Source organism: Seriola lalandi, unplaced genomic scaffold (assembly GCF_002814215.2).
Source record: "Seriola lalandi dorsalis isolate HSWRI2012SDOR001 ecotype SW California unplaced genomic scaffold, Sedor1 jcf7180002054695, whole genome shotgun sequence".
Classification (NCBI taxonomy): domain Eukaryota; kingdom Metazoa; phylum Chordata; class Actinopteri; order Carangiformes; family Carangidae; genus Seriola; species Seriola lalandi.
The window spans coordinates 1,473,213-1,487,519 of NW_019525248.1; the positions used below are offsets into that span (position 1 = coordinate 1,473,213).

The window sequence follows — 14,307 nt, forward strand, 5'->3', positions numbered from 1 at the left end:
TTCCAGCTGTTTGGTATTCAGTATTGTTGCTCAGATGATAATAAAATGACTCATTTACTTAGTGGCTTCTTGTTGTTGTTATCACTGCCCACAAACTGTCTGCTGTCTGATTATTGGTCTTAAAAGAATCCCAGTAGAGCATGTTGCACTGCATGTTCTTTTTGCCAGTAAATATTGTTACCTTTTATAAATGATGCACTCCAGTGCCACCTGGTGGTCATGATGACTCCGCGCTGGAAAACGCACTGCTCACTGTACAATACCAGACCTCGGCTAGCCACTATCTCTCTTCCTTAGCCACAAATTCACACTTGACGTCTGTCCCACCCTTAGAAAACAACTCTGTGCCCCTCTCCGCTGCCTTACGCCTCGGTTTGTGTCCCTCCTCTTTTCCCGTAGAGCGAGAGCGCGAATGACGAGGGCGGGGAGGGGGAGTACGTCAACTTGTACTCATCCAGCCAGGCCAATGGGGAGCTGCCTCTCTCCCTCAGAGTAAGTAGCTGACCGCCACAGGTGAAAGGTCAATTCCATTTGCACGTCCCGTCACTTCAGGACGTGAATCAAGGCTTGTTTAACTGGCAGATATCACTCTCACCGGTCGTCTGTTGCACTGAACAGCTCTTATTGATTCATCTCTTGAACTGACGGTGCTGAAATGGAACCAAACCTGACTGAGCATGACTTCAGGTTCACGGGTTTGCCTGCTAGGGACTCATGTGCTGTGGGTGGTGTCTGTGGAAAAGATGTCCATCTGTATGTTGTTCTGACTGCCTGGCTGGTGATTGCTGTCTCTCTGGCTGCGCTTCAACTATAATGAGCATTAACCTTGTTCCGATCTAACACCTGACATGTCGCTGCTCCAAAAGGGATTCTCAATGGTTCACTGGTTTTCAATTTTCCAATAACATTCCCCATAACAGCTTATGTGCTCCTGTGCATGTGTGACTGTGTGCGTGCGTGGTTGTATTTGTATTCCTCTGGGTCAGCGTGTGCATTCGGGGTGTGTTTTAGGTGTGTTTGGGTTGTGGTGTGTGGAAATGTAAGCGAGAGTGATAGAGACGTACAGATGTGTGATTGTATTTGTAGTTTCACAATTGGTGCAGTTTCAGTCCGAGTGAGTTTCATCTGTTGGGTTTTTCCTGGCTCATACTGAGGAAAAGCTGCATTTTACCCATCAACCCTTTACACCTCATGTAAGTTAACACTAATAGGGATAACATCCTGAGACATGTGTAGTATCCATCCTCCTCTCCACCAAACATGTTGCATGAGATCCTGGTGGTCTCTACTATCTCATCAATAACCAGGCTCCTGTCACTGCATGGAACCATTCACCGTTGATGTTCCATGTTCTGCTGTGCAGATGTTGATTATTGTTTTTCCATTCATTGATTAGGAGACAATTGCAGCTGACGATGTACTTCAAGACCCCACCCCTCAGATGCCATCCACCAATAGCAAAGAGGCTTTGGACAAGGACAGGTAAGAGTCATAATGTTTACATCCTGTAAGTGATATACGCTGTACATACTGGAAATGATTCAAGAAAGTATACCATCAGACATCAATTAAACGGCAACTTTAGAACGTAAGTGCCAAATAAACTCTGTTTTTCTAGTGTTTTCTGAGGTGTTCCTGGAGCTATTTCACAACCATTCATAATTAATTTCATTTTTTCCAGCTGTGAATAGCTCCTCCGCTCCCTTTGTGCAGTGTGTTGTGGGAGAAGAGCGTACCTCAACAGCACTCGAAAAATCAAGAGTTTTTTTTAGTAGTCCAGCAGGACTGGAGATGCATGCTATTAAGCCATAATAATGCACGGCATGTATTGGTTATATTTTGTGCAACCAGCACCAGACTGTTGCAAAATAACCTCAGCCTGGCACATTGAAAACAGTTCACACAGTCTCATGAAAAAACTTAGATAAGTTAATCCTTCTGTAATAACTCCCTGAGGACCGTCAGGTCTGTTCCTGTCTCCTCAGGGCAACAGCAGCATGCTCCATCTTTTTAACAAGTTTGGCCAAAGTAACATCCGGAGCTCTGCATTTTAATTACAATACGGACATGTTGCTGCGATCACCAACATGATGTGATGTGACTTACATTTTATAGTGGTGTTTCCAAAAACAAAAGAGTGTTTATTTCGAAAAAAACACACTTCTCCTGTGGATCATGTTCATGTCGCAAGAAGATGATTAGGTCGACTATTTCTTCATCAGATTGTCAGAATCATTGTTCTATGTAAAACACAAGTTGTCGAGCAGATGTGGAAATGGATCATTGTATGACGAATAAAATGGTGCATTAGTATGCACCGAAAACATGATGATCGTAAGATCTCCAACATCTCCGAAGTGAGTTCAAAAGTGAATTCGGGAGACATAGTTTACCCCATCGTTTGCTCCAGTATATTTAAGCTGCTGTATTCATATTTGAAACTCTCAACATCCCAGACTACCATAAGTTTTCCCAACTGAAAGTAGACGAATATGATTGGCCATGACTGTCACAACATCTAACATACCCACATATAATGTATGATGATGTATTGTTTGTGATCCCACACTGTTTCCAAGTGTGCTGCAAGTGCACCAGGTGTGCCACAAAAAAAGAAAAAAAAGACTTGTGATATTTTATGTTCTGATGTGTGTGTGTTGTAGGAGGCAGAAGTCAACAGAGTCTGCTGGGAGTGATGAGGAAGATGTTGACGAACTCTCCCTCATAGACCACAAGGAGATTATGAATAGGATAACACTAAAACAAGAGGTAAGACAAACGTCACTGTTGATGCTGTGTGCTGTTTTTAGAAAAATGTGCTGTGACAGAACTGTGCAGCTCCAGCATACAAAGCACATTTTATCCTGTTAGTCTAGCACAGACTAAAGGTCACCGCAAGTCACTCAGATGTGAAATCAGATCCTGAGCTGCACCACTGATGGCTGTTGCTGCCCTCTGGAGTTGAGCTTCTGAAACTGCAGAGCTGAAACTGCCAAACCGCCCTCCTCCTTTTCCAACGCCTCCTCCTCCTTTGTCCTGTGTGGTGCAGTCTGATAGACAGATGTGTGTAAATGCTGCTCGCCACTCTGCAAGGTTAGGGGCAATGTGACAGCAATGATTTATAAAAGGAGATAGTGAGAGATCAGGATTGCAAGGAGGAAAGATTCATGGCCTGTGATGACATTTAAAGGTGTTACAGGATACATATTGCAGTGGTGCTGCTTTTATCTTACACAAGTCTGACTTTTTCTTCGTCATCAGAGGAGCTGGTGCAGGACAAAAAAAAAAAAAAAAACAGGCAGAAAGAGGAAAGGTGCAAGCTACATTTTAGGCTAGACTGCATCACTCCACATCTACTCTAACCACTCTTTTCCTCCTCTGCTTTCAATCTCACTCCCTTCTCTCCTATCTGTCTGTCGTTCATTTTCTCCACACCTTGCTCACTCTCCTTAATTTTTCCCAGAATGACGATGGCCCTGATGTTCGTGCTGGATCAGGAGATATTCTATTAGTCCACGCTACAGAAACAGACCGCAAAGGTACAGTAGAGATTACAGAACACATTAAGACTCATACTTACCCCACATATTTGTTATGCAGAGTAGAGTATGTTACTGTGCTTCAGGGTCACTGGTACAGCTTGATTTTGCTAGCTCGACAGCAGCTGTTTTATATTCAAAGACAGACTTACTTTTATTTGTTAAGTGTGATTCTTTATTTTGACTGACGTGGTACTACTTTTCCAATCTCCACATCTGAGTAGCATGTTAAATAGTCTCAGTCTCTCTCTGGTTCAGTTATTTGCAATGTGTCAGTCCCGGTTATGTAGTCTTCACATTTGATGATGTGTTTTCATCTTTAGGTGGTTAATTGGGAACTCTCTGGCTGCACATCAAACTGAAATATGCTGGGGTTTTTTTCTCTGTTTTTGCTTGACAGATCTCGTTTTGTACTGTGAAGCCTTTCTGACTACATATAGGACTTTTATAACCCCAGAGGACCTCATTAAGAAGCTACACTACAGATATCCTTTTCAAATCACTCAATGTGTCACTCTGAGCGTAATCGTTGTTTTGTTGGTAGACGCCTGTTTTTCTTGCCCAGTGATTTATTTACCAAGGAACGACTTGTTTATCTTATTTGCTCTTATTCACATCTGCTCATTTGAAAGCATAGTACACCATACTGCTCTGCTGATGGATACTTGAGACGAAAATACTTCTGAAACTGAAAGGAGAACAAGAGTGCCATGAAGTCCGCCCCCCCCCCCCCAAGGTTTTTCAAGCTTTGACGCAAATGACTGGCTTTGTCATTGTTGCATTGAGCTGAAATTATTAGTTGATTAATGGATTATTTGATAAGCAGAAAATTAATCAGCAGCAACTTTGATAATTAATTAATCCTTTGTCGTTTTCTCTTGTCTCACTTGCTGGTAAACTGAAAATATATGGGTTTTGGACTTTTTATAATTTGAAGACATCACCATGGGATTTAGGAAATTATGACGGCCAATTTCACCATTTTAAACCCAACAGTCAAAGAGTTGTTGAGTAATTAATCAGCAGTTTAATTGTTAATGAAATTAACATTTAGCTACAGCCCCTGTTTTTACTGCAAGAAATAATGTACAACACTGACATTGGTATGTAATGATGTGTTGCCCGCAGTGAGGCTGAGAGAAAACTACAGTTTTTATGTCATGAAGATGTTTGTTGAATCCATTTTATATCTTGATATGTATTAAAAGTAGGTAAAGTTGCTGTTTTAACTTGATTATGACAGAAGTTACTGTGTGGGATATAAGCTATATAATTATTGATTTGTAGAACCACAAACTGTCCTAACATTGGAGGGATGCACAGAGAGCAAAACTTCACACATCTTATCTTGCCTGATAAAATATAATCTTATAATCTTACTTAAGAATGTTATTGTACTTTGTAATCCATATATAGTTTTATTTTCATTGTCCTTGACCACAAAGCACATATACCAGGTTCTGCCACAGTCCGGACACCTTCAAGAAGCGAGTCAGCAAGAACACGTTTTTTGTGCTGGTTCGTGTGGTGGACGAGCTGTGGTGAGTAAATCTCAGTGATTTTGTCCTTAATTCTGAGAAAATTACCATTTCATTTCGTGTGGTGCACGTCGTCAAGGTCATGTGTCCAAGTATATGTGGAGTGTGGAGGGGATCTGTTTTCCCCATCACAAATTTTAATCGTTAAATCATTTCCCTCTCCTCTTCCTCCGTCCTCCAGCCTGGTGGAGCTGACAGAGGACATCTTGAAACAGCTGATGGACCTGGTGTTCACGCTGGTGTGCAATGGTGAGCTCAGCCTCGCCCGCGTGCTCCGCAAGAACATCCTGGATAAGGTCGAGCAGAAGAAGCTGCTGCGCTACACTAACTCCCTCAAGCCCCTGGCCGCCCGAGGGGTCTCTGCAAGGTACTGTGGGGGTCAAGGGTCAGCTCTTTCTGAAACTTGTATGGAGTGTGTTGATGCTACAAGTGGAACGACACTCTTTTGCCATTCCTGCAGCTCAGTGTCCTTGGGGATAGCAAACAGTGTTTTGTTTATTGCCTGGTAGACTGGCCATCAGACACCATAAGACTACACAAGACTACTTAAACTAACAGTCATCCGCAGATAATGCTTTTATAATGGTTTGATAATGTTTCCATGGAATCCATTATTGAAACACATTGAAAAAACTTCTCTCTCGTACACCATGCTTTATTCATGAGAGCGTTTTCAGTTATCTTTCTTTCATCACTGAGGTTGTTTCCCTGTGTGCTCAAGTACATTTGACTCTATAATTTATACATTATCATTTAACAGTAATATAAAATACCATATGTACTCCTAGTGAATACAGACATTTACAAGAAATATATATATGTCCATAAATACAAAACATACAATATTATAGCTCTCTGATATGTACTAGAAAATCTTAAAAAGATACATGGTAAAATCAATACAAAACTGTGCTCCTGGATCACACTGTGTGGTGGCCAAAGACAGCCTGGAAACACACAACAAAAAAATCTGTGGGTCTCAAAGAGTAAAACCTTGCTGAGCTGTATTTTCAAAACAGCAGCACAGATGGATGTGGCGAGCTGATGTTGTGCGATACGATAGATCAACCACTCATCCATCGCACAATCTGTTGTGCCTCAAACCGATGTGTGATGCATATTGTGTCTGACATCCAGTAAACTTGCATAGTCATCGCTGATGCAGTCTAAAGGTGCCTTTTTAAAATGTTGACTCACCATTATTTCAATACAAGGCAGCTCATTCTGTTCTATTTTAACCTTATTTTACAAAATTAAGTATATTCAGATCTTTTAATATGTATGGATAACCCTAACTCATTCTGTTTCAAATTGTTTAAATGAGTCAATATATCTACACACATAAAAACATGAGAGTCAGACTCTTAGTTCATTTTAATTTTACATTTTGTACATTTATGACCAGACTTTCTATAAACCAATTTTGCTTAACAGCAAGTAATTACCAAGACAGACTGGCTGTAGCTACAGAACTGAAATGGATCGAAATGACTCTTCCCAGTCTACAACGTAAAACTTAAAGCTGGAGTCATCACCTCATAATTTTGTGTCCTAACAGGCCTGGAACTCTTCATGACTTCCGCAGTCATGAGATTGCAGATCAGCTCACTCTTCTTGATGCTGAACTCTTCTATAAAATAGAGGTAGGATGGATTCTTTGTGTCCAAGGTAGTTGCTTATGACAGTATTAGTTGACATTTACTTTGTTTCAACATTGTCGATCCGAATTTGAACTCCTCCCATTTTCCTTCAGATTCCCGAGGTGCTGCTTTGGGCCAAGGAGCAGAATGAGGAGAAGAGTCCGAACCTGACTCAGTTCACAGAGCACTTTAACAACATGAGCTATTGGTAAGACCAAAACCACTAAACTTCAAACATCTCACTGTCTGTCATTGCTGTTTTTGGCCTCTCTCTTATACCAGCTTGTCTTGAAATGTTGACACCATTGTGTTTATTTCTCTTTATCCTATAGGGTCCGTTCTTTGATTATTCAGCAGGAGAAAGCCCAAGACAGAGAGAAACTGCTCCTCAAGTTCATCAAGATAATGAAGGTTAGTCAACTTTAAAATATCTTAATGTCATTTTCTTTTTGTTTAATGCAATAACATCTATGCACATTTCTTATTACAGCACTTAAGAAAGTTGAATAATTTCAACTCCTACCTGGCAATACTGTCTGCCCTGGACTCTGCCCCCATCAGGAGATTGGAGTGGCAGAAACAGACCTCAGAGGTGAGGGAAGAGTTGCAAGTCAGCATATAAAAGCAATGTGTCATGTCATTTGATGGTGTATTGTCAAGATCTCCTTGAATCTTCACATCTCTTCTCATTGTTAAGTATCTTGATTATCACTTTTCCCTCATATGCCACTTCCCCCTTATTCTCTCAGGGATTGGAGGAATATTGCACGTTGATCGACAGCTCTTCCTCCTTCAGAGCATACAGAGCTGCTCTGGCTGAAGTGGAGCCTCCATGTATCCCGTACCTGTAAGTGAATGAATGTTTACATGCATGTTTGAACTCATACATATTTTTGCTGAGGGCCACAACTTGACATGAGACTTGTCCATCCTCCAGGGGTCTAATCCTCCAGGACTTGACTTTCGTCCACCTGGGGAACCCTGACCTCATTGACGGAAAGGTCAATTTCTCCAAACGCTGGCAGCAGTTCAACATCCTGGACAGCATGCGGCGCTTCCAGCAAGTGTAAGTCCACGGGGATAAATTTATGATGAAAAGATATATTAATGTAAAAGCTTGGTAAACATTAAACGCAGTAATAAATGTCATCATTTGTTTGCAACTGGCAGGAAATATAATGCGCCTGCTTTGTTTATAATTAAATTCTAATATCATAAGACATTTCTGTCAACTCCACATGGGCTGTTTGTTTTCTCGCTAATGAATTACTGCATTCAAACGTTGACCTCTTCTCATGTCAGGCATTATGAGCTGAAGCGCAACGAAGACATCGTCTCTTTCTTCAACGACTTCAGTGACCACCTCGCAGAGGAGGCCCTGTGGGAGTTGTCGCTTAAGATCAAACCCAGGAACATCGCCAGGCGCAAGACGGATCGCGAGGAGAAGACCTAGGGCCCATGGGCCTTCTGAGACTGACCTCCAACTGTGCTTCATGACACTAACTCCACTTTACTACAGACTGAGAGAAGGACGAATGGAAGCTAGCTGCTGGAGCAAATGAGAGACTCATTGTGTGGAATGCAGAACAAACTACAGACTGAAGCGTGGCTGAGGTTTACAAAGAGCTCTGCTGCTCTGGGAGATTATAATTGGGATTACTGTGGCTGTGGCGTAGAGACGGGGAGAGATTGTGACTATGGTGAAACAGGAGGAAGCCTGGTGCCAAGAAGGAGAGAAGAATCACACAGAGCGGGCAGGGAGACGCTAAGGAAATAACCAAAGTCTGCTCCCTGGGCTCTCTGTTTTAGAGTGGAGCTGTTGCGTGTGTGAGATTGAGCTGAATGATCCATTACTCTCCAAGTTGCTCCTTCCTCTTCCTTTATGTATGTGCCATTTGTTGGTCATCTTCCTGCGACCCTCTCCCCGACTCATGAGTTCCCCTCAAACAGCAGAACCTCGAGAGCGACCTGCCGTGAACTGTGATGTCAACATGCAGGCTGCAGACCGAGAGTCCACTGGAGGGGGATGTGAGGGGATTTGAACTTGAAGAGAGGATGACCATTAGAGACTGGAACCTATGAGTTTGTTTTGAAACATTTTGTGTAAGAATCATGTATGGTTATGAAATGTATTATATACAGTGCTCCTTTTGTTCTTAAAAAGGATGTTTATGCTTATGAGAAGAGCTTAGCTTCTCCCAAGTGCCATACATATGTGCACTAAAAAAAGCAAAGCAAAAACACAAAAAGATAAATTACTCAAGATGCTGTGATCTATGTATGTCATACTGAATCATTGTGTGCCGTGTTCAAGTGTAGAGAACCATAAGGCAATCACAATCATGTCCCAGTCATGTCGCTGTGTGAAAGTGTTTGTGTGTGACTGAAGTCCTCAGTGACGTGTGTGTGTCATTCCAAAATGTGCTGTAGTAAAATCATTTTGATTCCTTTTTGGGATAATGGTCAAAAACAACACATCACACTGTGTTCTCAAACTCCAATAAAACAAACAGCTCTGTTTCTATACACACTGTGTCAGTCATAAATTTCTTTTTCTTGGACAAAAAAAAACAGACTGACCTTTTAAACCTTAATAACGGAATTTCCATTTATTGTTGAATAATAGTGCATGGAAAATTAACTTAAAAAAGTTAAGGCATGTAATCAGCATTAAATAATCAAAAGGAAGCACTCAGTATCAAGACGCTACAGAAACACATATGGACCTAATTTTAATAAGTTATTAAAAACAGAAACAGGAAAAGTAATGCGGTAACCACATCACATTACTGTTAATATAATTTGAATATATTAATCTCCACTAAAACATAAAAAAAGCAAAACCGTGTAATTATGAGGTCAAATTCAAAGTGCAAAAGCGTGACTGGATTTAAACAATTAAATAACGCCTCCTACCTTCGACCACATGACCTTCCATTTCAGTTACGGCTTGTCTGACCAAGGTGAAACACTGAAAAAAATCAAACAGTATCATGGAAGACTTTCACATGTGAAAAGCAAACTATTAGCATGTTTGTTATGTACCAATAATTACAGTAGAGTTACAAAGAGGTTGCAGCACTAAATCCTTGCAACATTGTTATTTTGGATATCAATTTAAAAAAGGATGCAGAGAGTGAGACTGGCATCACTGTTGCTGACCCCCGCTGCACAAATCAGTAGCAGCACACTCATCTTCACAGCCACGTCCATGCATCCACACAATCTCAGTGAGGCCGACTACTGGGCTCCAGCAGGACCCTCTTTCCTGGAGGATTGGTGGCCCCGCTCTGCAGGTCGCCCGGCTCAGAAATGGCCCGTTTGAAGCCTGGCCCCTGGCCGTTGATGGACCCACGCTGCCATTTGCAGATGTCTCCATTCAGAATGTCCTGGATGTGCTGCACAATGAGGTTGATGGCCACTGATGAGAGACAGATGAAGAATTTGTCTAGCATTCATGATGTTTGAGAAATTATTATCAGGAAAAAAAACTTACCCATATTGTCGACTCCCCTTGGAATGATGACATCTGCATACTTCTTAGTCTGGGAGAGAACAAAATAGTCACACAGTGCTCAAAGAGAGGTTTGTTCACTGAATGACACTAGAAAATGGCTGATAATGATAAGTTGTCATACTTACAGGCAAACAAAATTCCTCAAAAGCAGGTTTAACAAACGTTGTGTACTGTGTGAGAATCTGCTCCAGGTCTCTCCCTCTGTTCATGTCTCGCAGAACTACAGAGAAATTAGGTCAAAACATTGATCAACTGTGACAACAACTGGAATATTGTGTGTTTGACAGAGACCTTCATACCTCTGCGAGACAGTCTGACGTCTGAATCTGTGTCCACAAAGAGCTTCATGTGAAACATATCTCGCACTTTCTGGGGGTAGAAAACCAGGATCCCCTCAAAGAGGACCACATCTGCTGGGTAAACTGTGATCCTGTCTTCCAACCTATAAACACACACACACACATACACACACAGGTCTCATACAAAGATATTGAGAAAGGAGGTCTGAGGATTTCTCATCAGGGCTCAATCACCATGCCTCCTACCAACCTGGAATGGGTGACAAAGTCATATGTTGGCACTTCAACCACCTTTCCCTCCACAATGTCCTTCAAGGTTTTGTACATTAACTCGTTGTCGAATGCCTCTGCAAGACATAAAAACAGATACAGCAGTGAAAGCAGCATGTAATAAAAATAAGAGGGTCAATATAATGCAATACAGACTTATCTCAGATGATGAGGAAATTGAATAAATAAATCGAATAATCGTTGCAACTCTAGAATAAACACAGCTGGGCATGTGTGCTGTTGTAAACAAAGTTGACTGTAAAAACACCGGTCTGTAGCGTGGGCCTACCTGGGTGATCAAAGTTGTACTGGCCCTTCAGCGCCTTTGCCTTCTGTTCTGGAGTCAGGACTCTGTAAAAGCTGTCCTGGCTTATAATTGCTACCTTCCTCTGGCGGTGGTCCACTTTGTTCTGGCCCAGGAGCTCCATGATCTTGGCGCAAACTGTTGACTGTGGCAGAAAACTCTCCATTATTTATGACGCACAATGTTTTGTTAGGTTAAACTAGCACGGATGAATTAAACTACAATTTGTGGAAGTGTCCTGGGAACCAGAAGTCCTGAAGTTTGAACTGTACTGTGGGCCCCAGTGATCGTTTTATTGTATTGTTTATCACTGCCAAGTAACTGACACACGTATTACAGCGGCTAGTTAGCTAGAGGCTTTGGCTGTCGCAAAGAAGGGATGGAAGAGGCAGTAAAATTAGAGCGGTCAAAGAATGACTGTTCTAATGTGTTCATGAAATAATATAAAAGAAAATATTCAAGAAGCAAAGGGGCGTGCCAGTTGGTTTGACAGTTGGTTTGACTAGCAAACTAAGCTAAGCTACTCGTGATGCTAATTTTCGTTGTCGCAGAGATCCTCCGGCTCAAAATGACTGACCTTGCCGCTTGCAGTTCCTCCGCTGACGCCGATTAAGAAAGGATGATGCCGTGGCCTCTCTGCGTCGTCCAGGGACACGAGAGCATCCATTGGAGTCCAACAGGAGCTAAAGACAGCAGAAATATAGATAGCTTCGATGAATGCTAGCTATGCTACCTGTTAGCAATAACAACGCGCTGTTCTCGCGAGACCAAACGTTATCTCAATCCAAAGTATCAACCATGGTATCAACACAGGGCCGTTTCGTGCGGAAAAATAGGATAAATCACTACATATCAAAGGCGTAAGTTTGGTCTCAACAACTCAACAACCAAGCCACCCCTCCAAAACAAAGAGATTACCTTTTTATCGCCATCCACCAACCAGTTCATGAACATATGAGATCTGAATTAACATTAAGGAATACCCATACGCAAATGTAATAACGTGTTGAATTTCCAATTTATGAAATATATGTTCGTATGAAGTAAAATCATATATGTATTTAAGGTATAGCCTAAATGTGTGAAAATTACATATGAAACCTTTTTCAGAATATTGGAACAATATCATGTATTGACAAGTGTCTAGCTATTAGAAACATGTATTTTAGTAAGTCTTTTTTTTTTTTTATGTTGTAAACATTTGTTACTTAATATGTAATTTATATATATCCCAAAGCCTGTCAGTATTTGTTCATATTATATATGCAAAAGTAAAACATTGTATGTTTAAATTTAATAAGAGACTTTTAAGAAAATCAATATACAAACTTTTGATAAGGATGTTCCTTTAATAAAGTTGCATTTCACTATGAGTATTTCGTCTTCATCATCATAAAAATGTGAGGCATAAAAATGTACCACAACATCGTAGTGTTTTAAGACATTAAAATGTCATAGTATAGTGAGGCATGGAAATGTCAACAAACATCATAATAGAGTAAGGCATAAAAATGTCAAAAAACGTCATAGTATAGGCTAGTATGGCATAAAAAATCAAAAAAACATATATTATTATCATATTAAGGCATATATTATTATTATATTAAGGCATAAAAGGCGATAAAAATGTCATAGTATGGTAAGGCATAAGATGTCATAGTATAGTAAGGCATAAAAATGTCAAAAAAACATCATGCTATATTATGGGATAAAAGGTGATAAAAACGTCATAGTATGGTAAGGAATAAAACGACATGGTATAGTAAGGCATAAAAATGTCAAAAAACGTCAAAGTATAGTATGGCATAAAAATGTCAAAAAAACATCATGCTATATTATGGTATAAAAGGCGATAAAAACAACATAGTATAGTAAGGGTTTAAACGACATAGTATAGTAAGGCATAAAAATGTCAAGAATCGTCATAGTATAGTATGGCATAAAAATGTCAAAAACACATCATGCTATATTATGGCATGAAAATGTCAAAAAACGTAATAGTATATTCAGGCAAAAAACATCATAAAAAGGTCATTGTATGGTAAGGAATAAAGGGACAAAGTATAGTAAGGCATGAAAATGCCCAAAAACCTCATAGTATAGTATGGCATAAAAATGTCAATAAACGTCATTTTATATTATGGCATAAAAGGCAACAAAAACAACATAGTATAGTAAGGGTTTAAACGACATGGTATAGTAAGGCATGAAAATGTCAAAAAACGTCATAGTATAGTATGGCATGAAAATGTCAAAAAAACATCATGGTATATTATGGCATAAAAGGCGATAAAAACAACATAGTATAGTAAGGGTTTAAACGACAAAGTATAGTAAGGCATGAAAATGCCCAAAAACGTCATAGTATAGTATGGCATAAAAATGTCAAAAAACGTCATAGTATAGTATGGCATAAAAATGTTAAAAAAAAAAAGTTATATTATGGCATAAAAATGTCAAAAAAACATCATGCTATATTATGGCATAAAAGGCAATAAAAACAACATAGTATAGTAAGGGTTTAAACGACATGGTATAGTAAGGCATAAAAATGTCAAAAAACGTCATAGTATAGTATGGCATAAAAATGTCAAAAAAACATCATGGTATATTATGGCATAAAAAGGCAATAAAAACAACATAGTATAGTATGGCATAAAAATGTCAACAAACCTCATAGTATAGTATGGCATAAAAATGTCAAAAAACGTCATAGTATAGTATGGCATAAAAATGTCAAAAAAACATCATGGTATATTATGGCATAAAAGGCAATAAAAACAACATAGTATAGTAAGGGTTTCAACCACATGGTATAGTAAGGCATGAAAATGTCAAAAAACGTCATAGTATAGAGCAAAAGTCAAAAAATAGTATAGTATGGCATAAAAATGTTAAAAAAAAAAAATTATATTATGGCATAAAAGGCAATAAAAACAACACAGTATAGTAAGGGTTTAAAGGACATAGTATAGTAAGGCATAAAAATGTCAAAAAACGTCATAGTATATTCAGGCATAAAAATGTCAAAAAACGTCATAGTATAGCATGGCATAAAAATGTTGAAAAAACATCATGGTATATTATGGCATAAAAGGCGATAAAAACAACATAGTATAGTAAGGGTTTAAACGACATATTATAGTAATGCATAAAAATGTCAAAAAACGTCATAGTATAGTATGGCATAAAAATGTCAA

The 14,307-nt window shown here is 39.6% G+C and overlaps 2 protein-coding genes across 4 annotated transcripts in view; one reads left to right on the plus strand and one right to left on the minus strand.

Moving 5' to 3' along the window:
* Positions 1-9,243, plus strand: part of rapgef1b (Rap guanine nucleotide exchange factor (GEF) 1b) — a 41,584-nt gene extending 32,341 nt beyond the window's left edge. For both annotated transcript variants that reach the window (XM_023423958.1, XM_087178699.1), the window contains 14 exons: positions 400-492; positions 1,397-1,482; positions 2,664-2,769; positions 3,464-3,539; positions 3,940-4,024; positions 4,988-5,080; positions 5,259-5,444; positions 6,636-6,720; positions 6,831-6,925; positions 7,050-7,128; positions 7,208-7,309; positions 7,467-7,564; positions 7,655-7,783; positions 8,020-9,243. In XM_023423958.1, the coding sequence (XP_023279726.1) occupies positions 400-492; positions 1,397-1,482; positions 2,664-2,769; positions 3,464-3,539; positions 3,940-4,024; positions 4,988-5,080; positions 5,259-5,444; positions 6,636-6,720; positions 6,831-6,925; positions 7,050-7,128; positions 7,208-7,309; positions 7,467-7,564; positions 7,655-7,783; positions 8,020-8,170 (1,464 nt within the window). In that variant the 3' untranslated portion in view covers positions 8,171-9,243. The remainder of the gene's footprint in view (positions 1-399; positions 493-1,396; positions 1,483-2,663; positions 2,770-3,463; positions 3,540-3,939; positions 4,025-4,987; positions 5,081-5,258; positions 5,445-6,635; positions 6,721-6,830; positions 6,926-7,049; positions 7,129-7,207; positions 7,310-7,466; positions 7,565-7,654; positions 7,784-8,019) is intronic.
* Positions 9,244-9,298: 55 nt separating this feature from the next.
* Positions 9,299-11,881, minus strand: uck1 (uridine-cytidine kinase 1). Of its 2 annotated transcripts, none has more exons than XM_087178700.1 (7): positions 11,685-11,881; positions 11,093-11,252; positions 10,784-10,880; positions 10,534-10,676; positions 10,360-10,454; positions 10,214-10,262; positions 9,299-10,115 (listed from the first exon to the last, which is right to left on the minus strand). In XM_087178700.1, exons 1-7 carry the CDS (start codon positions 11,772-11,774, stop codon positions 10,024-10,026), a joined length of 726 nt encoding a protein of 241 aa, XP_087034826.1. In that variant the 5' UTR covers positions 11,775-11,881; the 3' UTR covers positions 9,299-10,023. The 2 variants fall into 2 exon arrangements, with proteins under 2 accessions (XP_087034826.1, XP_023279738.1); XM_023423970.2 differs by having other exon boundaries at positions 9,299-10,138; positions 11,685-11,879.
* Positions 11,882-14,307: the final 2,426 nt, after the last annotated feature.